The sequence below is a fragment of the Poecile atricapillus genome, chromosome 11 (assembly GCF_030490865.1).
Source record: "Poecile atricapillus isolate bPoeAtr1 chromosome 11, bPoeAtr1.hap1, whole genome shotgun sequence".
In the NCBI taxonomy this organism is placed as follows: domain Eukaryota; kingdom Metazoa; phylum Chordata; class Aves; order Passeriformes; family Paridae; genus Poecile; species Poecile atricapillus.
Window position 1 is genome coordinate 14,964,229 of NC_081259.1, and position 22,913 is coordinate 14,987,141.

At 37.7% G+C, this 22,913-nt stretch overlaps 1 protein-coding gene across 5 annotated transcripts in view; it reads left to right on the forward strand.

Moving 5' to 3' along the window:
- TJP1 (tight junction protein 1) overlaps positions 1 to 22,913 on the forward strand; it is a 69,015-nt gene that overhangs the window by 26,074 nt on the left and 20,028 nt on the right. For all 5 annotated transcript variants that reach the window (XM_058846558.1, XM_058846559.1, XM_058846561.1 and 2 more), the window contains exons 2-16: positions 1,365 to 1,421; positions 5,939 to 6,063; positions 6,280 to 6,382; positions 7,809 to 8,088; positions 8,635 to 8,738; positions 9,627 to 9,795; positions 10,156 to 10,300; positions 15,970 to 16,106; positions 18,512 to 18,617; positions 19,442 to 19,592; positions 20,135 to 20,243; positions 20,877 to 21,096; positions 21,483 to 21,667; positions 21,801 to 21,896; positions 22,298 to 22,380. In XM_058846558.1, coding sequence (XP_058702541.1) covers positions 1,365 to 1,421; positions 5,939 to 6,063; positions 6,280 to 6,382; positions 7,809 to 8,088; positions 8,635 to 8,738; positions 9,627 to 9,795; positions 10,156 to 10,300; positions 15,970 to 16,106; positions 18,512 to 18,617; positions 19,442 to 19,592; positions 20,135 to 20,243; positions 20,877 to 21,096; positions 21,483 to 21,667; positions 21,801 to 21,896; positions 22,298 to 22,380 — 2,070 coding nt within the window. The remainder of the gene's footprint in view (positions 1 to 1,364; positions 1,422 to 5,938; positions 6,064 to 6,279; positions 6,383 to 7,808; positions 8,089 to 8,634; positions 8,739 to 9,626; positions 9,796 to 10,155; positions 10,301 to 15,969; positions 16,107 to 18,511; positions 18,618 to 19,441; positions 19,593 to 20,134; positions 20,244 to 20,876; positions 21,097 to 21,482; positions 21,668 to 21,800; positions 21,897 to 22,297; positions 22,381 to 22,913) is intronic.

Consider the following 22,913-nt stretch of genomic DNA (forward strand, 5'->3'; position numbering starts at 1 on the left):
GTATATATTTGGTATGAGTTGAAAAAGCTGGAGAGAAATAATCTAATTCTGAGGTAGAGTTGAATCAATTTTTAATGCAAAGGAGCAACATTTGGTACTGAATTGAGGAGAATTGCAGCTGTTTGAATGAAATGCATCCCAATTAAGTCACAACAGCACTTTGAAGAGAAGTGAACCCTGAAAGAGAAATGAGCAGTAATGTGGCACATCCTAGTGCTTGAAATTCAAGCACAAAATGCAGAGCTTTTTGGCATTATGAGAAGAACTCACTATTTGAATCCAATGGCAAATTCCAATGTTCTGAAATTAGATAAAGTTTTCAGAGGTATTGTTTGTGAGAGTAAACACTCCTACTGCTGTTCCTTGTGATACAGGACTGGATTAAAAGTTCTGAGTACTTTTTGTTGTAGTGTCTGAATTACTGTAACTGAAACAAATTGAAAGCAAAGTAGATTTTCAGAAAAACAGCACCACCGTGTTGCAGAGATGTTTGTGTTCTGATTCTATTCTTTAATTAGTGGATTGCATGCCTATGGAGGAGGGGCAGGTATAGAGCAAAACACGGGACACTCCCTCTGGAAAGGTAGAAAATGTAGCAGCAGGATGTTCTCTATGCATTTCCTGCTGCCTTCCTGCCGTTTTCGGGCCTTGGGCTCTGCTGCATTTTCCTCCCTCATGCTATTTTCTACTTTCTAAATGTTTGCTTGTCAGGGCACACTAAGTAGTGCTCTTTTAAGCAGAAATGCAGGTATGTCAATATTGTCATAATGTTACTGTTTAATCTAGTAACCTTAGAGAGGACCTTGTTATTTCTGCAGTGCTACTGTTCACCAAAATAATTAGCCAGCACTAAACTGAAGTCCATTAAATGTGACCTGTGTGCATAACACAGTAGCACAGGTACTGTAATCTGTAGCTGGGTGTTCATGAATTAGTGCTAATCTGCATGCAGTTAAAACAAGCCAAAGGAGAGTGTAAGTGCAAATGTTAGGATATAAATACAACTGACTGGACGAGCTACACCTACTACAATCTTAACAAGCAACCAAGAGAGCCTATATCACAAATGCTGCTTGTGTATAGTAAATGCTTTTAAGTGTTGTCTGCTCTTGAAACTTCTTTATAACTTCAAACTCTGTAATCTATTTTGCCTATTCTTCCCCCTGCTCCCTTCACGAGGAGCACAGGAAGTTCAGCCGTGACATATAAAGGCAGGAAATGTGTAATGAATGAGCCAGGCCAACTCCTTCTGTAGCTATTCTATATGAATATTAATGTTACTTTTGAATCTAAGTTTCTGTTTGTGGTATTATACAACTATTGAAAGTGAAGTCTAATCTTTGGGTTTTTTTTTTCCTCCTTAGAGCACAACAATGGAAGAAACAGCTATATGGGAACAGCACACAGTGACTCTTCACAGGGTGAGTTCATACAATTGGCTGTGTGTGCCTAACGCAGGATACTGGTAGTTTTTGAAAACAATAGGAAAAAGCCAGATGTCAGGAAGTAAAAGGAAAGGAAACTGTCATATTCCCTTGTTTAAATTTAGAAGTGTTGTAAAAGCTTCATGTGATAGCTCTATTTGTTTGTTGGGCTTCAGAGATAAGCCTGCCTACGAATAACCACGCTAGAAACAAAGCTTTAGATTACATCTGTACCTAACTGAAGGGAGGTAGAAATCTGTGTTCATTCATGGTAGGGCTGTAACTATGCTTGAAAGTTTTAAAACTTTATTTTCAGTGACATAGAACAATGTAATTGCATATAAATAAATGTATTCAAAGCTGTCTTACTTGCTTGCTGCTTTCTCAAACCACTGGCTGGAAGCAGTGATTCTGGGTGGTCAGAATGTGTACCCTGCACAAAGGAATGTGTGCTGGGAACCAGTGAATAGCAAGACCGCTTTTGCATTTAGACTCCTCTTGTTTGAGTTACTCCTAAATTGAGTTCTGATGTAGCTATCATGAAGCTGTACAAGAGAGTCAGAAAGGAATTAATTGCTTAGGAAAAGTCAGAGTGTGATGCCATTTCTGGCAGCAATTTAGTATTAAAGCAGCCACGGAAACATGGTCCAAATAGCTGCATTCATCCCAAAACCAGGGAGATGTGGAAGTGTTGTCTCAAGGGAGCAAGTTATACAATTTGCCTTCAGTTCATCATAGAATAAAGGCGTTTTAAAATTGTGGCATTGGTGGGATGAATGGACCTTGGACAAAAATGCCCATGTGTAGGTCAGCTGGTCAGATAAAATGTTAATTCTCTGTCAGACCTGTTAACTGTTGATTCTAAAGGCTTTAATGTTGTTGATTCAAAGTAACTGTTCGGGTAGGTGCCCTTTTGTGAACACTCAGTTTGACCAGAAGGCTGACAAAGTGTCCCATCTCTGTCTGTAGCCACATGATGAAAGGGAAGTATAAGAAAAAATTACAATGTGTAGTGATGTTTATCTAATTTATCTAATATCTAATATTCTTAATATTAGATATTTTTAAGTCAACAAGTTGTTGAGCAAGAAGTGTTATTTCTATATATATAATTAACTGCCCTTTATATTTTCATCTTGAAGCTGTCCAGTCATCCCTGTAATCTCTGTAAACTTCAGGTTTTTTACTCATATTACTGATTAAATAAGTACTGTTTTATAGTCAAACAAAAAATGCCATGGTAATATAAGGATGGCTCGTAGGCTTGGTGATAGCTCACTTTCCCTTGAAGGGCACCTTTTCCTGGTCAATTGGAGCAGTAATTTCAGTGACACCAGAAGTGAGATGTTTAGTGCATGCACAAAGAAATAATGAAATGCTGTTACTTATATGGTGTTATGTTGAACAAAATTTTAAATAATTGGAAGGAACCAGAGATCTCATTTTTGGTTGGACTTGCAGCATAGTCAGAGGTTCTTTTATAGCACTGATGTGAAAGTATAAGTGTAATTACAATTTCAGTTGTGATCTTTTATGTGCCAAAATTCTGCCAACTTTTCTGGTATGACTGTTTTGTTACCTGATTAAGTAGCTCTTACTTAGGTGTTGAAAGCTGATGATACGTACTGTTAATAACTTCAATAGCATTAATTTAGTCAGTTAAAAACAGTTATTTCCATCTGCCAGAAAACAAAACTAAACCCCTTATGCTAATATGAAACAAATATGTGCTTAGAATTACCCTTAACACTGGGAAGAGGGTTTACTGCTGAACTCCAGCACTACTGTCAAAAGGCTCATTAGAAAGTTTTTTGAGAAGTAGAGGCTAGAATTTCTCACCAAGAGGTTTTGTTGCCTTTCTTTACCACCCTTCCAGCTTCCTGGACTGGACTGCTACTTAACTCTTAAGAGACTGCTACTTAACTCTTAATTGAGACTTAATCTTAACAGTCTCAAACTCAGTTAAAGCTTATCAGATAGCTACAGTTACCTTTTTTTGAGAGATCTTCTGATACTTAATTGCAAAGTACTTGAGGGAGGAACCACGCACTTTGTTTATCACTTGGTTTTTTTTCCTACTTGGAGCTAAGCTCTGTGGGAGATGTGTGTCCTTCCCCCAAAACACACAAACCATGTACCTGCCTTTTTGACTGTCCCACTCTGCATTACTGTGAGAAAGTTGAATAGTACAGCTCTTTTTTTTTGTGTTTTTTCTGCAACATCTGAATACTTTTTGTTGTAGTGACTGAATTATTGTTATGACTGAATGACAGGTGAAGTTCTGATACAAGGATTTTTTTTTTAATGCTGTTTTACTTAAAGTATATATTAGTATCTCGTCTAACCTGTAGTGATCGACATCTTGCTTTTTCCAGACATGTCTAGGAGCTAGGCTCAGTTTTCAGAGAGCAGTTCTGATAATCAGTTGTCTCTCAAGATGATGGTAGGCAGCAGGATAAAATGGAAAGTAGGTAGGCTGTATTTTACTGGAAGGTTTTTTGTGACCTTTTAAATTTTCAGAAGAATTTAGGATTTCATTCTTGACTTTGGAGTGTTTCTGAAGACCTTGATTTATCTTATTAGAAACTCTGTATCTGACTTGTAGGGCCTTTTAAGTGTTGTCTGTATATGAGACTGCATTGTTTCAGGGCTTCTGGAAGAGAGCATTAAAGTATGAAATGTAGTCATCACCATACTGCTGATTTGATTTGCAAATACACTTTTAAAATGCAGTATGGCAATCAGCAAGATAAGATTTGCAGTGAGTTTCTGCCCCCCTTAGCTTGATTTTTGTATTTCTTACCATGAGTGGAGAATTTAAAAAATATTTTTATTTATGGTGAAGGAAAGATAGAGAATATTTAAATTAAATTTGACATAAATGTCTTTGGTATTATCTCTTTTCTCCCTTTCCTTCCCCACCCAAATATGGTGCAAATTAAGTTGTGGTTGTTAAAATAATGGAAAACTAAAAGCAGGAGTGTCATGAGAGGGGAAATATTATGTTTTGATAGGGGTTTTAGTAACATTTTTGTGTAGGCTATATATATTCTCTTTGACTTTAAAAAATAAAACTGAAAAAAACCCTCAGCTCTGGTCATGAGTGGACATTTGAGATCCTCCTTCATGGCACCAAGTTTCACATAATTCTTGAATCCCAGCCATGATTTCTGGTTGATCTGTCTGGGATGTATTTTGAAAAGAAGTCCATTCATTCTCTAATGAATTAAAATGGATATAAAAGAAGCAGTAAGGTGTGCCCTTCCCCAATCCCCCACACTTAGACTGACTTACTTCTTGGCAACAGCATGGACCAACTACTCAACTCCATTTCTGAACACTGAATCTCCAAATCTGTGTTTTAATGCTGTTCCTATTCACTTCTCACAGGCAAAACTGAAAATCTTTTTGTGACCTCTGTTTTGGGAGGAAATAGGAAACAAGTGGGTTTTGGGCAGTAATTGATGTCCAAAAAGCTGAACGTCATGTGTCTTGAAGCCAGATGCGGACTGCCATGTTGCCTCTGCTGTCACTCTTGGGTTATGAAACTCTCTGCTAAAGCTGGGTCATGTTTGTTAAAAAGTCTGGAAAAGAGAAAGTGAAGTCTGCCAGCACAAAGTGTGTCCTCTCTGAAATAGAGGAGTGAGATTGACCCAAACCTGATCTTTTCCATCCAGTGACTGCATTTTGCATAGTTGAAAATTGCAGAATAAATTCTTGAGCAAAAGACAGCATTTAAATAGTAATATCCTCAAAATGTTTTCTGGGCAGTGATGAAAGAGCTAGATGGTTTGCAGATCAGTTATATTTAGAAAGCTTATTTCCCACCCTTGCTGCTTCCAGGCAGAAATGTAAGCATCATTGTTGTATCTTGAAATATCTAACAGGAATAACTTTTCAGAGGCACTGACCTTGCTGTAGTGGCAGGTCACCCTAGAGGGAAAAGATTGAAGCAAATTACTTTTGTTAAGATGCAGATGATTTGCAAGTGCTGACAAGGTTTTGATGTATTTAATGGTACAAGTGATCTTGGTATTATTTGTAAGAACTGAGCCTGCAGTCATACTACTGTGTGCAGCAATCCTGTCAGTTCCTGAGCGAAGTGAGGTCGAGCTGGGTAAATACCATCATGGGAAAACTCAAAGAAAGTGTTGCAGGCAATGATATAAGGGTTTGAGTTAGAGTTGCAGCTCAGTGGAATGGTTTGTTGTGCCTACTGAAGATTGAGGTCTTGCTGATGACCACCTGAGGTCTAGGCCATAAAAATGCAAATGAGAACTCTAGTGTCTCGGGTAAGACTGAGTAGTTACTCCAAAAACCTCTGCCTTCTGAAAGTGTTTATTTTTAATCTATCCCCTCTTACTGGATTGCATAGCATTGATTGGTTCATTGATCCTGCTTTTCTTTCAAAAACTTGTATTCATCTCATGGGACCTTTTTGCGTTTGACATGGGAATGCAAATTGTGGCCATTAGATGTTGGAAAGTGAAAATCTTTCTCTTGTTACATTATAGGCCCCTGGATTTGGATTTGGTATTGCAATATCTGGAGGAAGAGATAATCCTCACTTTCAGAGTGGTGAGACATCAATAGTTATTTCTGATGTGCTGAAAGGAGGCCCAGCAGAAGGACTGCTACAGTAAGTGCCAAACTATACCTGGGTTCTGATTCAGGGGCATTCATTCATCTTTGCCCGTAGTAGCTTAACCTCCTGATTGCTTTGGGCTCAAGTTGTCTGTAACTGTTGGTGTAGTAGGTTTGTAATACAGGCACTTTGCTCAGGGGCACCTATTCACCAATATTTTCTTCTTGGCATAAGATATTTATACTGTACATTGTGATGTTTTTCATGTAGAGAAAATGACCGTGTTGCAATGGTTAATGGAGTTTCAATGGATAATGTCGAGCATGCATTTGCTGTTCAGCAGCTGAGGAAAAGTGGGAAGAATGCCAAAATTGTAAGTGAATGTCTTGAAGATTTAAAGTTCCATTACAGAGTAAAAGTACAATAATGTAATGTCTGCTATAAAATATGGGCATGATGCAAGGTACTTGAATAACACCTGTGTGATGTTTCAGGTTTAAGTGATAATTATGGCATGTTTATCAAGTGGGTCACTCAGAATGTTTTTTGAAATGTGAATGATGATGATTGCATAGTGTAGCATGGGATAATTCAGACTCCTTTTCTTTATGGTAAAGGTCCTCTCAGATTGCCAAATTGTGGCAAGTCAGCTTTGTTTAAAATTTGTTTGCTTTGTTGGATGCACTTTTACTGAGTTTTTCAAAGGCTGGCGTATGCTAAAGGACAAGCTGTTCAGGCACTTAACACAGTTCTTTTTGTGTTCAGTAAACAGTTTGCCAAAATAAAGTATAATTAACTTAATTCCTATAATTTTGTAGGCTTATTCTAAGTGGTTGGTATTTGAACTTTTGCAAAACAGAACAGGTCATCACCAAAGGGTAATCCAGCTTTCTGTAGAAGTTTGGGGGTTATGTTACAGAAAAATAGCACCAAAAATGCACAATGTTTAGAAGTTTCTTAATGAAAACAGACTTCTGGGGCTTGTAGAAAAGCTTTTCTGCTGACAGATTTTTAGTGCATTTGTGTGCTTTAATGCAGTTGCAAAAAAAGTGTGATGTTCTGCGTTTGTAGATTTGGCAGCAGTTCTTCAAAGCTTACAGAAAGCAATGTGTGGCAAGCTGTGCAGGGCTTTCAGTGTGTTAAATATTTGGTGTGTAGATTTATATTTTAAAAAAAAAGTAATTAATGAAAACTTTATGGTAGGACTTGGTTTGGTTCTGTAATGCATAGCAAAGAAATCTCTGAGCAAGGCCTGGCTCATATTCTGGAACCAGCTAAGTTGTACAAACCAACTTTGAACTTCCAGAGTGACTGCTCCCCTTCCTCTATGTCTTGCATAAACATTTCTTTGGAAGACTGGGAGACTTCAAAGTTGAGGAGAATTGCTGTCAAGAGCATACTGAGTATACACTAGATTACATGTTAGCAAAGAAAGGGTTTTAGCAGTGCCAGTAACTGATTTTGTGGTTTTAAGCAAAGAGGGCATTCAAATATGTAGCTCTGAAGACAGAATATTGCGTTGTGCTACAAAGTCTGTTGGTTGTTACCCTTTTGCCACTTGTACAAAAACATTAAGAAGTACTCAAAGAACTGTAAAAACAGGTTTCTAGTTTCTAGTAATCTGTATTGATTGGTCTCCTGTATTAATTTGATATAATTTTATAATGCAGATGCAACCATTCAGAGCATCCACAAATGCATCTGCATGTTTTGAATGCTGGGATTATCTTGGCTTCTGACATTTAGTAGCACCATTAGCATTACACAGCCAGAGGCTGATATCTGCTGTTGGGTTGTAGACTATCCGAAGGATGAAGAAAATTCAGATTCCAGTGACTCGACCAGACCCTGAACCAGTGTCTGAAAACGAGGACGACAGCTACGATGAGGAAATCCGGGATCCAAGGAGCAGCCGTGCTGGTCCCAGTGCCAGCAGGAGGCACGAGAAGAGCTGGGTCAGAGATCGCAGCGCGAGCAGGGAGAGGAGCTTGTCTCCAAGGTCAGACAGGAGGTCTGTCACCTCCAGCCAGCCTGCAAAGCCCACCAAAGTCACTCTGGTTAAATCCAGGAAAAATGAAGGTAACTTGTGTGTACATCTCTTGCTAAAACTTTTGCTGGTGTTTAAAGGCCAGCTGCTTCACTTGGTGTTGGGTTAAAGGCTGTGTGGGCCGAATGAACTGTGCTGTTACCAGTTTTCCCATTTTACCAGTAGCTGGCTCAAAACTTATAAAGTGCTATTTTATTCCAAAATCTGTGTGCTTAGTTAAGGGTGAAGTATTATATAGTGTAAACAAATCCCAACTGCAGCCAACATCTGGTAGTCAGCAGCTACATAGCTACACGTTAGCTGTGTCTTCAGTGGGTGTCTTGTTTGGAAGAGGGAAATTTGTAGATAGCATCTAAGTGAAGCTGTTGAACAGCAGTTCTGATTATAGGCAGTGTTAGAAAAAGATTGATATAATGGTAAAGCTATAACATATTCTGCTACAGCTCTTTGTGTGCCAAGTTCACTCTCCTCTTTGTGTTGCCTGTGTAAATACTGTATAAAGCAGTCTGTGAATCTCCAGATACCTCCCTCTTTTCTACTTTAACTTCATCGGTTTTCTTTTTTCTTTCATTATACAGAGTATGGTCTGCGGTTGGCAAGTCACATATTTGTGAAAGAAATATCACAGGATAGCCTGGCAGCAAGAGATGGCAATATCCAGGAAGGAGATGTTGTACTGAAGGTACAGTATATGGTGGTGGTGGTTGTTCAAAGGCAAAACTCACTGATACAACTCTGCCTAGAACTGGCAGTAACATGATTGGACAAAGAACAAAGATAAGTAACATGATTATAGTTAATAAAAGGTGTGTCACTTTTCATTACAAAGATCAAATTTAATATGAATCCACTTCCCTAAGGAGAGGAAAACTACGATGCCTTTTTGGTATTATTCCTTAAGTTATTCAGACAAATAATGCCCACTGTAAATACATAATAAAGATTATTTGAAAAAGTATGAAGCTTTACTTAGTTATAAGTAAAATGTTGTGGAACATTAATACTTGCCTTCAGGTAAATTTTTTTGTTTGGTTGGGGGTTTTTTTAGAAATAAATATACCCAGGGGTTAATTTTTTATGCCCCACCTCTAGCAGTATCCAAGGCAAGTGGATGGGGCTTTAAGCATCCTGGTCTAGTGGGAGGTGTCCCTGCCCATGGCAAGGTGGTTGGAACTGGATGGTCTTTGAGGTCCCTTCCAAATGAGGTCATTCCATGATTTTTTAATTTATACTAACAGTTTTTATTTCAAGGTAGTGCTGTGAATGTGTTGGTGCAAATAAATGGACCGTTCTTAGCTCAGTTGTGTATAGCAGTGCTGGTTCAAAAAACATAACTAATCTTTTACAAGTTTTCTATTAGTGTTAGAAGCTTTGACTTTGAAAACTGAAAATAATTTTCTATATTATGCAATATTTTGGATGAGCCTAATGGTCTTCCATTGTATTATGGTAATTTGATATTTTAACTATTTCTAAATATCATCAGACAGAACACCATTCTTTATGCTGGAGATTCATTGGGGTTTTTTTATGAAGTTTATATCTGTTCTTTTTTCCTGCTCTATTCCAGATAAATGGCACAGTGACGGAAAATATGTCCTTAGCAGATGCCAAAACATTAATAGAAAGGTCAAAAGGCAAATTGAAGATGGTTGTTCAGCGAGATGAACGAGCCACGCTGTTGAATGTCCCTGATCTTTCTGACAGTATTCATTCTGCTAATGCTTCAGAAAGAGATGGTGAGTATAAAAATTTGATTTCTAAAGAGGAAAAAAACTCCCTGTGTTGTCAAGATGAGAAATACCTAAGTGGGATGAGAGGGTGGGAAGGAGAAGAGTTAGGAGTAAGATTGTAATGTGGGTAAATTTTTGTTTGAATGTGATTGAAATCCACACCTTCAAAAACTGTAAAGAAAATGATACAGTCCCTATTCTTGTGGCTGTTCTTTCAGGAATATTAAATTTGATTTTTGTGTAATAATAAGCATATAGATTTAACATCTTCATAAAAATTCTCTGCAAAAGCTTATTCCCATTTAAGCAGGTCATGCCACCATTTAAATTACAGTCATTTCATGAAAAACAACTTTTATTTAACAGACATTTCAGAAATTCAGTCGCTGGCATCAGATCATTCCAACCGATCACATGACAGGCCCCGCCGCAGTCGTTCACGATCTCCTGACCAGAGGTCAGAGCCTTCAGACCATTCCAGACATTCTCCACAGCAGCCCAGCAACGGCAGGTGATGGCAGCATTGTATTATTTTTAAATCAACTATTTAATGTAACATATAAGTTGTAGGAGTGCTTGGATTTAAATGGTGTAACAAATGTGAAGCAGAGCTATGAGGCAGTAATATGACGTTCTTTGTCTCAAGAGATGCAGATAATAATGATCCAAATACTTTAGACTTGAGGAGAAACCGAACCTTTCTTTATTGTTACATCTTTTTTTAAACATTATCATAGAGCATGGTTGTATGAATGGCAATGTAAGTTTGATAGCAATATGTGTTGCTGAATAATGTGTAGTTGCATTTTGGTTTTGGAAAGCAGTTAGCTGTGAGGAGATTTGAGATGACCTGTAGCACAGTTCCTGTTGCATGTCCAGTCTGGGTAAACTTGTTGATATTTTGCTTTCTTTAGGCATAGGAGTTATCTTATGTCTCTGAATACATTTAATTCCTACAAAACAAGGTGTATTGCACAGCAGATTTAACTTTTGCAGTCTACTTTTTAATATTTGAACTTGGTAAAGGAACACTAATCATAATTCTTCAGTATGTGAGTCTAATTTTATATGAATTCAGAGACAAGTAATGTACTGTATGGTTTGGAATTTTTTCTTCTGCCATATGAAACTTTAGTCCTGAATAACAAATCTGGCCAGTTTTGCATTTCCACAGTTTGGAAACAGACATTCTAATTTCTTGAAATAGCATTTCAGGGTTGTATTTCAAATTCTACTAAATATCTAAAAGAGAAAATTTCTCTTGTGACTGCTGATAATATGCTAGAGCAGTAATTACAGTTGATCTGTGCAAATTCCAAAATCAGAGCCTCTATCTGAAGGTTTTTAGATTCTGTTCAAAAACTCTGAAAAAACAAATTGCAACTGGCCATTTCATTAAAGATATATACCTGATTGCTTATTAATAAAATTGGCTTCCCCAAGGGGAAAATAACAGACCTTCAAGGCTCTTAGAGGCTTTTAAAGGTCAATACAACTGCAAGAGAGATTGTACCTGCGCATACACCTGCTTGGGGTTACGGGTTACAGACATTTTTGCTTTTCTTTCGTGTGCATTGTTCAGAGGGACCACAAGGCATGAAAACTTGTTTTCAAGCAGGAGCTGCATTCATGGAAAAAACTTAAAAGCAGGGTCCCAGAGGCAGGATTTTGATTGTGAAGGTTGTGAGATCTCTGTTATATTTCAAAACTGTATGTCTTGACATGCATTTCTAGTGCAGTCTGATAGGGCTTGCTGGAGGGAGGAACAAAAAAAGAAAATCTATCAGAACTGTGACTGACTTAGCTTAGTGTTAGTGCTTTCCTGTCCTACTGCAGTGGTTTAGGTAGATGGTCACTTCCTGTAGACCAAACTGTTGGAAGAATCAAATCCTCCCCGAGAGAGAACTTTGAAGTTATCTCAACTCTGAATGCATCCGTTATATCTTCTTTATGAGCAAGAGCTACTTTGGCATGGCTTGACTTCCTGTGCAACATGTCCCTTTCAAGATCAGAAAATCTGGGCCCTGGGCCATGTAAAGAAAAACATGTTGAGAGCAACTTCTCTTTGTGATGGTTGTTTGTGTAAGTTTAAATCTACTGTAAGATCAAATTAGTTGTTAACTACTTATTCTTTTTTGAGTTTGGTGGAAAATCTGGAGGAAGAAAAAGGCTTGAGAAAGGGCTGAGGAAGAAATGTGCAAAAAGTCTTCCAACTAAGCTTAAGGAGGATGTTAAAAATGTATTGATGATAATGAGTCTTTATTTAGATACTGTTCTGCCAAGTGTTTGTATGTTAATGAGGAGGGAAGTTCCAGGGGAATCCTCTTAGTCCTTTCATACAAGCTTAAGTGCAGACTGACATTTGTGCCTGTGCACCAGAGTACAGAAATCTACTAACAGAGCTGCCTTAGTATTGCTTTGGGGTCTGGCAGGGTCTTCAATGCTGTCCACCTTTCAGTATTTGTCACTGGGATGTGCACCAGCCTGCTTGCAATGTTCCTGGATATAGGCTTTCCATAACAATTGGTGTTTGATCATTCCGTCAAAGCATTAAATAGAGCTTTAGTTTTCTTTAGTCTAAAGAAAGTTCATAGATGTCTCTTGAACCGTCTTTTAAAAACTCAAATTCTAAAGCATTTTTCTTAGTAACAGAAAGGGCTAATTGTGCTTTCTGTATAACCTCTGAAGAGTTGTACTTAAAATGTTAGAATGAACAAAAGAGGTCTCTGCACTTAAGCTGGAGAGTACCTCAGGACAAGTTTCACACATCCTTTCTTAGCTATCTGGTCTTACTGCTGGCACTAAGAAGCTGCTGAGCTGGGTAAGCTTTTGGTGTGACCCATCCTAAAGACTGGCATTTAAAGCCAGGTGCTGCCAAACCTGCCAGATGGTATCTCTGGGCTGCCCTTTACTAGTTGAATGAACCCCTGCTTAGGAACTCTGTCTCCTGTGCTGACTTCCTCACATTGGTATTGGAATAGCAAAAACATCCCCTGGTGTGTTTAACACTTCAACCTCAGCAAGAAAGATGTGTAGTTTGAAGAAATCACTGTAGAGATCATCATTATTTGTGGAAGGATGAGGCTGACTACTGTAATACCATTGACAATTTATATGTAGCACAAGAGATTGGTTATTCTGTCCATTTTCAAAACAAGCTGAAAAATTAGAATGTAAGATAAAAATCAGCTCTATTTTGAATGTCTCTAGGAAGGTGCTATTTTGCTCTTACCCTTCTTGTGCTAAAGGGTTTGAGATATGCTAAAAATACATTTGGAAAGATCCTGCATGTTCATATTTTCCATTATTTTCTGTAGAGACAAACATTGTGTGTTGCAGGTCATCTCTTGTTCTGCAGTAATAGCACTAACATGTCGCTGATTGTATTTTGTAATTTAAAATTGTTTCTGTTAAACACACTTTGAAAAAACGTCAGGGAGAGGAAGTGAGGTAAAGGGGGCCCTGACACAGCACAGATGTTAAACAATAGTGTCACAGTGCACACAGTGAACAACACTTCTGTCTCTTGGGAAGTGCAGCTGTCAGTTTTTAACAAGTTTCCCTCACCTAGAACCAGTGGTGGCATCAAGTTGTTTCCTTTATCATCCTGAAATGTGCAATATTCAGAGCTTACTGGACAGTTTAAGCAAAGTCAAGGAAAAAAATCTATTCCCTTGCTTTTCTGGTGTTTCTTTTTTGTTCTATCAGCTTTTTCCCATTTAAACTTTCACGTCTTAGGTGGAGTAGACCTGACCTTTTGCAGGCTTTTAAGTTGGCAGGGTCTATTTGCCTGCACACATAGCAGCAGCCCAGGAGCCTGTTGCTTCAGATACTCACCTGACTATTTTGTGCTGTGCCCTCAGTGTCTGTATTTTAGTTATTGTTCTTGAGAGCTTCCACATTTGCATTCTCTTGATTTGTGCGGGACTCAAAGCAGAATAAAATTGCATTGGGTTTGGATTGTGTAGAGGAAATGTAAAATGAATTTTGTCTTTGTGTAGTAACTATAGTATTTTTCGCCTCATTTTTAGAGCAAAACAGATATTCTTACTTAGGAATAATGCTCCTTTCAAATGTTAGGAGATGCTTGGAAACAGGTAGAGAGGGCTCATGGGGAAATGTATCTTATTAACTAATGCACATTGTCCAGAAATCTCTGGGGAATGGAATTGTTTGCAGCTTACAACACTACAGAACTTTTTTTTTGTTTTAAGGACACTTACCATGCATTTAAATAGCTAAATATATGTATCTGTTTTTAACAAGCCAGGAACTATTTTCAAGGGAATGACCAGTCCAGTCATGTTTTAGTCTGGTACTGTCTAGCTTATGCACCTAAACTGGAAATTCAAGAGTAGCAGGAAAACATCTATCAGTGATGTTTGGGAATGAAGTAGAAGGATAAATGCTTGCTGTTCACTTTCTTACACATAGTGGTTTTAGAATCCTTTTAATTAGCTGTGGGAGTCTCCAAAAGGGACTTTATCTGGATAAAAGGAGGCATAAATAGGGATTTTAAAAATTAAACTACTGTGCTTGTTTTTATCAATGACTTAAAATAAGATGACTTTATAATGCGAAAGTGCTTCTCTTCACAGTTTGTTGTGGTGATTGGAGTAATTTTCTGTATTCTGTTTGGCTGCCTTTGGGCACATGGTTTTAAAACTGGCAGAGGAATGCACTGAGAAGTTGTAGTAGGTCTTGGCTGAATAGCTAAGCTTTGTTTCTTACGTATCAAAACTTTGTTTTGCTTCAGGAAAGCACTTTCTATTTGTGTTTTGATTTTTGTGATTTCTTTTATTCTTTTCTGTATGTCTTGGATGAGAAGACTTGCTGGGATCTGTTTTCTGAAGTGATATTTCCATTTCTTGAAGCATTATTTCTGATTAGGATCTTAACAATCTTAACCCCGATGATGGGGATTAGATCCATTTGTGCTTTATGGGCAGTGATGCTCATTATTACCCAGTAGCACCACCTAGCTGTTGGTAGTGCAGAACTTCTCTCTTTTTTTCCCTCCAGTACAGATCTCTCCTTTATGAGAGCAAATGGGCTTGCATCTACTGACCAAGCCCTTGTTATCCTTGAGAAAATACCTTTTTGCCCCCCACTTGGCAAGTCAGTCTGGTGTTATATGAAAGGTTGCTATTTGTGTCTGTCATATTTCAAATATTCAAATATTTAATATATATTAAATCCTTGCTTATTTGCCAACTCCCAGGAAGAAAACTTTCTTCTTTTAACTCATTATTAATATTCATCTGTTCCAACCCTATTAAATTATTCAGTGTTCATCAGATAGCAGCGTAGTGGTTAACATTTCAACATGCAGCACATGTTCAGTTCTGCTGTGGTACAACTGCTAGCTGTATCTCAATACGACAATGTAAGAATACCTGATTTTTTGAGCTCAAGGAATAGAAGTTACCTTCTGTAGAATTTTCCTTGCTTTCATCATTTGAAAGCAAGAAGTTACTTTAACTCATCCTAAATTACTTCAGTTTGCACTCAAAGTGTGCATAAGAAATGCATAAGGAGCCACAAATTGTCTTTTGACTAAAATGTGAGGATGAGAAGCGCTTCCCTGTTGTCAAAGCTGTGGATTGAAGGTCTTATCCTCTCTGAGGAGATGAGAAATGAGGAACGTATTTCTGTGGGCCTTGGCAGGACTTTGCAAAGATAAAAAATGCCACACCAGCAGCACTTGTGTTTCAGGGCAGCTGACAAACAAAGGAGCAGATAATTTAGCTTGGTCACAGCAAAACCTAAGAATTAAGTCTAAAAATCTATTATTTCTATAGGAAGGGGTGAGGAAAATACCATTGTAGTGGATTTTCTTCCTTTCTTCCCTTTGCTTCTCTATTCTTTATATATCTATCAATATCCAGCAGGTGCGTGTGACTTGTGTTTGAAGCAGAGAGGGGTCTGTGTCTGCTGCTCTCTTAACTGCCATTCCTAGGGAACTCCTTTGTTAATGTGCTATTAGGGACAAAACACTAGGATTTAGAAATGGTAAAAACTATTAATAATGTGATAGTCTAAGAACAAAACCTTCCTCAATAGTAATGGTGATAGCTTACCCTGAACTTGATGAATGAAAGTATTTATCCTTTAGTCTTAATAGACTGAGATCATAGAAGCGGTTCTGTATGCAGAGTGGAATTTTTTTCTCTAATATAGTCATCGAAGCAGAGAAGATGAGAGAATAACTAAACCAGGAGCTGTCTCTACACCTGTAAAGAATGCAGATGATATTTCTAAAACTGTGGAAGAGGTGACAGTTGAAAGAACTGAAAAACAAACTCCACCACTCCCAGGTAAAAATACTTAAATATATTAATTATGCATGTCATTAAGAATGGATGACCGGTAAAGACTTAATGCTCTTGCATATTTGTGGAATGACTTTCAAGTCTTAAAACAAACCAAGTCCTAATTATTTGTATTTCTGAATACAAATAGTCTTTGTAACCATAATCCCATTTATATCTTAAAAGTTTTGTCCTGAAAACCTAAGTTGTGGGGTCTGTCTTTATATGGGAGTCAGATTTCCGTGTTTAGGATTGTAGTTGTAAGTGATGGTTGTAGTTTTGTGCTGATTTCTCAGGCAAGGTTAAAATCTATCATTTCTGAGTGTTCAATAGTGAATGTGTTCTTATAGGTTACTGTAGCAGTCTATAGCAATGGTGTAGTTCAGCCTGTTTAGAGCTACTGTTCCCAAGATACAACTCAAAAACACTCCCAAATGCTTTGTTCATGTAGCACTTAACTACAGTCATGGACCAAGAAGGGAGTTTAAGAAATGCAGTACAGCTAATCAAACCAGAACAAAATCTCATTCCTTTTCCCAAAAGGGAAGGATAAGCTAAATGGCAGCAAATAAAAGCCAGATGGTGTAAAAAATAAAACAAACAAACAAACAAAAGATGCTACAGGACACTGTTCTGGGCAGGCTGGCACTTACAAGATTTTTGTTTACACAATGAGGCACTTCAGTGAAGTTACAAGTGGAGAAAGGAGCTGTGCAGATGGTTTAGAGGGAGCTGTTACTGAAGGGCTGGGTGCAATGAGAGAAAGCACATTCAAGCTTGAAAATATTTGAGGACCTAAGGGATGAGCAGTGACACTTCTGCATGTAGTAGTCAGTAGATTAGTAAAGAACTGGAAGAGTTGTGATGTTGATAGATTCTGAAAGATCTTGAAAATAAGAACAGTAGGTTTTCTGATGCAGCAGACATTATTACAAAGATGGTTATAGGAGGTGACCTTTTACAGGAGTGTTATGAAGAGAGGCAAATGAAGTAGTTTTTATTTGCCAAGTTGGAAAAGGATGTGGTAGTGAGATTAGAAAGTTGAATTCTGCATTTCTGTAAGATACTGAAGATTAATAATTGGCATAATACCAATCAAGCCAGATCAGTGACCCTTAAGATGGTTCTTAATCCAAAATAATGTACTGATAATTGGTCTGAGGGGCTAGCAAATGAGTGATAGTGTGGGGGTTTTGTTGGTTGATGGGGAAGGAGAAATGTTCTATTCTTACATGAATGGGAAGAGACACATGGAAATACTTAGTTTAGGCGGAAGGAGCTGTAGGCCAGTACATAAAGCTAATATTTAAATTAATGTCTGCAGATACAATTCACTTGCCCAAGATAAAAAAGTGTACTAAAGGGCATAATCCTTTAACAGCCTCATGAAAGTTCTAGGGAAATGAGGATCCTTCCAAGACTGTAATAAAAATGTTAGAGAAGTGATTGGAAGAATCTGTGATGGTTTGCTGCTTAGACAAAAGGCAAGGGCAAGATGACTGTCATAGCTGATTGTGTCAAAGAAGGGTGAGAGGAAATTATTTGTTGGGAGGAATCATCAGAGGCTTAGCCTAGGAAGGGTTAATTATACACTTAAAGAAAAATGTTGTGCTACAGTATGGGAAGGACCAGAGTTACATTAGAAAAAGGCATAATTACCCAACTGTTGCCTGAAATTCCCAATTTCAAACTAGTCTGTTCTGTGATTTAAAAGGAAGATGGTGCAGTTGTAATATCAGGAATATTAGACTAGTTTAAAGTCAGCCTTGTTTGAAATCAAAATTTTTCCAGTGTGCAAAAATGAGCCTTACATAGAAATTCTTATAACACGGCCAAGCCTTTATCAGAGAAGAGCCCCTGCCAGTGCTCGCTGCTGAGGGAAGCCTGCAGTGGCAGTTTCCTCACAGGAACTCCAGAGAAGCTCTACAGCAAAGCCATAGTAAGTGCATAGCCCCAAGGACCAGCAGCTGGACCTCAAGGCATGTATATTAGATTGAAGATTTATGCTATTTTCATTTCAAAAATTGAATTCTTGAGTGAAGAGAACCAATGAAAAATTAAGAAGTTAGGGAAGAGAAATCAAGGTTAGAAACAGAAGGATTGAAAGTGATCTTGGGAGCATGAAGCCTTCTAGTTCTTGCCATTTTGCAGTGTACAAAGTACTTGATGAAGTGCAAAGAAAGTTTGGGAACCTTTACAATTAGTAAAGTACTAATTAGGCCAGTAACCACAGTGCTCTGAGTGGCATGATGAGAATGTCTTCTGTTGTAAGTTTTCTAGTATTTTACTTTGAATTTGAGTCTAAGTGGTATGGAGGGAAGGCTACTGAAGAAGTCATTAACTAAGTTAAACTTCACATTTTCATCTTAAAATGACCAAATGGACGTTGGAAATCTTTGGTATTTTAATAGAACCAAAGCCAGTGTATGCACAAGGAGGTCAGCCAGATGTGGATTTACCAGTCAGTCCATCTGATGGTCCTTTACCCAATTCAACCCATGAAGATGGAATGCTTCGGTAATGTATCTCTGAACTCTCTTTGAACCTGCCTGGTCCTTAAGCAAACCAAAATTTTATCCAGGGTGGTCAGTAACTTCTATCTGTGCTCTGATATCATGTCCAGTATCCTGTCCTGACCCTTCTGTTTACAAATGATTAAGATGTGAGATTTATTCCTGAGCCTTGTTGGCACTTACACTGTGTAATATACCATTTTAAAATCTATTCATTTCTATGGAAAGTAGTCCTTAGAATAATCAACAGGTAAAAGGGATTTGCTGGGTTTGTCTCTCCCTGGGCACTCTGACTCCTCCTTTCCTGTCTCCATCTCCAAAGAGAGGAAAGTTACTGTAGTATATTCTTTACCTTTCATAGTGATTGGAGAGCAGTGAATAAAGGTTACTGCAGAAATGTGCAATGTCCCAGCATGCAAATAAGTCAATTTCAGCTGGGATCTCCTTGATGGACATTAGTGTACATGAGAATAGATTCTAGTTTGGTTTGACCTCAAATTCATTTTGATCTCTTCAGAGCCAAAATAGATCTGTATGCCAGCAGAGCTCTTTAAAAGGAAGAATGTTTTTGGAAGAGAGTGTCAGTGTCTCACATAAACACTATGAGTGTAAGACAAACAAGCCATACTAAACATGTACATGCAGGTGGGTTTTTAGAGTGCTGCTGTTGAGCATGTTGTAATGCTGCAGCTGATAAGCAGTTAAGGGTATGTATAGCAAAATAGCCACTAATTGACTAACAAGCAGATTATTTCTTTGCATGTTTCAAATTTACCAGGATATTTTATGCTATTACATGAGTAAGTAGGATATTTTCTAAATTTCTAGGCCAAGCATGAAACTGGTAAAATTCAGAAAAGGAGATAGTGTGGGCTTGCGACTAGCGGGTGGCAATGATGTTGGCATATTTGTAGCTGGTGTTCTGGAAGACAGCCCTGCAGCAAAAGAAGGATTAGAGGAAGGGGACCAGATTCTCAGGGTATGTCAAAACTGTTAACATTACAAATATTTTGTTGTGCCAAAGTAGATTTTCTTTATGTAGGATTGAGTATTTTGCCCTTGTAGTTCATACGTGGTTTCTTCTGTACGTATTTATTAGATTACTTACTAGGAGAAAAATCTCTTTTTACTGTACTGTTGCTAGAAGTTTAGTAAGGTTTTTACATTAAATGTTGTAGACAAAATTCAGTTGATAAAGTTGTTTCATTTCATGCTGGGTGACTAAGTTGTCAGAGTGCTTTGTGGGCTACTGATATATATATATATATACTGATATATATAGGTGTTCCATAATGCGTATAACATGAACAGCTACCTAGTATCCTGGAAGCTGTGCTTTTATTGAGAAATAAAGTGTGACTCTTTAGAGGGACAAGAGGCATTTTGAAATACATGCACTTGGTATGTATGAAATTGAGTAAGAAAAAAATCATAGCAATAGATTCAGATTACCTATTGTATAATTATATCTCTGTAATAATATCATATGCTAAATCAAACTGATTGCTTCATTGATACCAGGTAAATAACGTAGATTTCACAAATATCATCAGAGAAGAAGCTGTCCTTTTTTTGCTGGATCTTCCTAAAGGCGAAGAAGTAACCATTTTGGCACAGAAGAAAAAAGACGGTAAATATTTGTGTATTGGAAGTGATGTAGTAGACTGCTTAGAACAGCATTAAAAAGTCCAGTGACCAATAACTAACTGCTAGCTTGCAGGAAATTGGCACTTTAAACTATTAACTCCTTTTGGCTTTGGGGTAGGTGGCCACTACAAATGGAATAGAGACTGATGGTGTGCCAGTATGCACACACACACACACCCTAAACAAACAAAATGCCAAACAAAAAAAATCCTCTTCAGAAATAACCCCTACCACCTAAGTAATGTCTTGGCATTATCCTTAGAGGAACTAGAGGAGTCAGTTGTAGTGATGCCATTGAAAATGAGTGATTATGCTGATGTGTTTGTACATACAAACTTTTCTCAAGATTAATTCCTTCTGGGGCGAATTAAGTAAGCTTGCACTAGGCCCAAACTTTTGACTATAAAAGTTGAATTTATGTTAGGAGAGTTTACTATAAATAGTTATGCTGCTTAAAATAGATCATCTGTGAGACATTAAGGCTTCTCAAAGTAATGTACATTTAGAACAAGGAGAATTAAGGTGAGGCATTGCTTTGTGTAATTCTTGTGAGCATTATAACATCACTTGAATTTATGTAACACTTGATATTTTGGGGGTTTTTTCCTTCTTTCAGTTTATCGTCGCATTGTTGAGTCTGATGTAGGGGATTCTTTCTATATCAGAACTCATTTTGAATATGAGAAGGAATCTCCTTATGGACTAAGTTTCAATAAAGGTGAAGTGTTCCGGGTGGTGGACACTCTGTACAATGGCAAACTGGGCTCGTGGCTGGCCATTCGAATTGGGAAGAATCATAAGGAAGTGGAAAGAGGTATCATACCTAACAAAAACAGGTACGATTCTGCAGTAGTTAAATTGCTGGTTCAAACCCACAGTTTTAAATGGTATCTGTATAATGAATGACTGGACTTCCTTTCAGGTTTATAAAATTGGTTCAGTTAGAAAAAGCGACAAACTGTAAAACATACTGAATTAACATATCTGTGGATTTGCTTTTGACTTTGCACAGTCCTTGAATAAATTTTCTTGTCAATACAAGAGACAAGGATATAATAAGTTTTAGAAATGTGATACCAGGCTTAGTAGTTGTCTTGTAGTTCATAGTACAACAAAATCTTGGCTCAGCCAGTGGCAGAGATTTTTTGAGAGCATAAGCTTGTTAGTCAGGCTTTACTTCAGAAGCTGACTTCTTGGTAACTGGGATTTGTTGTCACCTCAGAGCTGAGCAGCTGGCTAGTGTACAGTACACACTTCCAAAGACAGCAGGAGGAGATCGAGCAGACTTTTGGAGATTCCGAGGCTTACGAAGCTCAAAAAGAAATCTCCGGAAAAGTAGAGAAGATCTTTCTGCCCAACCTGTTCAGACAAAGTTTCCTGCCTATGAAAGAGTTGTTCTTCGGGAAGGTATGGCTGTACTCTTAACTGCACATTACAGGTTTGTGTGGTTTGGTTTGGAAAACCAAATGTAGTTAAGCATATCTTCCATTTGGTTTAAGCAAACAATATATATTGACTTTTCTTTTTCCTTCAATTCTAGCTGGGTTTCTCAGACCTGTAACCATTTTTGGTCCAATAGCTGATGTTGCACGGGAGAAACTTGCTAGAGAAGAACCAGATATCTTTCAAATTGCAAGTAAGTGTGAGATCAGGTTTTTCTGCAGTTAGGAAATAGTCAGGTTTTTTTGTCTAGATTGTTTCCACATTATTTCTTTAGTTAGCATATTTAACAAGACATTGACAATGTAAAGGAACAGACTAAATGTAAATGCTTCTACTACAGTGCTGCTGATAAGTCTCTGAAGAAATATTAGTTCTATTTATAGCACCTCAAATTTCATTTTAATTCTGTATTTTATCCTGTTTCTACGTGCTTTTGTAAAGATATGATTTTTATGGCCATACTGTATTCATGTATGATGTGTAATCAGAAGTGTCTTCAAGTTTGAGCTATGAAATGGTTTGTTTTATCTTAATAAGGGAATGTAGAATATGTTGTAAATTTACAGTAGATTTTTACTGTGTCCTCTTTACCAGAAAGTGAACCAAGAGATGCTGGTACTGACCAACGTAGTTCTGGCATTATTCGTCTCCACACTATAAAGCAGATAATCGATAGAGTAAGTCTTCTACTGTCACTGGACTTTTAACACAAGAAAAGTAAAACTGATAACATGAGGTAGTGTTGGGTGTTTTAAATGTAGAATGGTAATTTACTGTGTTTGCTTTAAAAGTAACTTTCTCATTACTCTGTTGGCTAATAAGAGAAGTCCCACCAGCCTTCTTCTCCATATTAATAACTTCAGCCTGGATGTACTTCTAGGCCTTGTTCCAGAGTTGTCCTCTCTCCATTAAGGCTCTTTTAAGCTGTTTCCTCTTTCATTTAAAGCCATGGTGTGACATTATAGCTAGAGATGGTTACTTTGTGTGGAGTTGTCTGTTTTGCAGCACCTGGGTGTACAAACTGATCACTTGACTTAATTCTTTTGTGTGAGGATTGGAAAAGGTTCTTCCACCTCCCTTCATTAATATACTTAAAACCTCTACTATTAGTGCATTATATGAGGCTTACCTATTTATTTCCTTACTTAAAAACAAACTGGAAGAGTTTCAGATGCTGAAGTATGAGAGGGGAAGAAAGCTATTAAAGCAG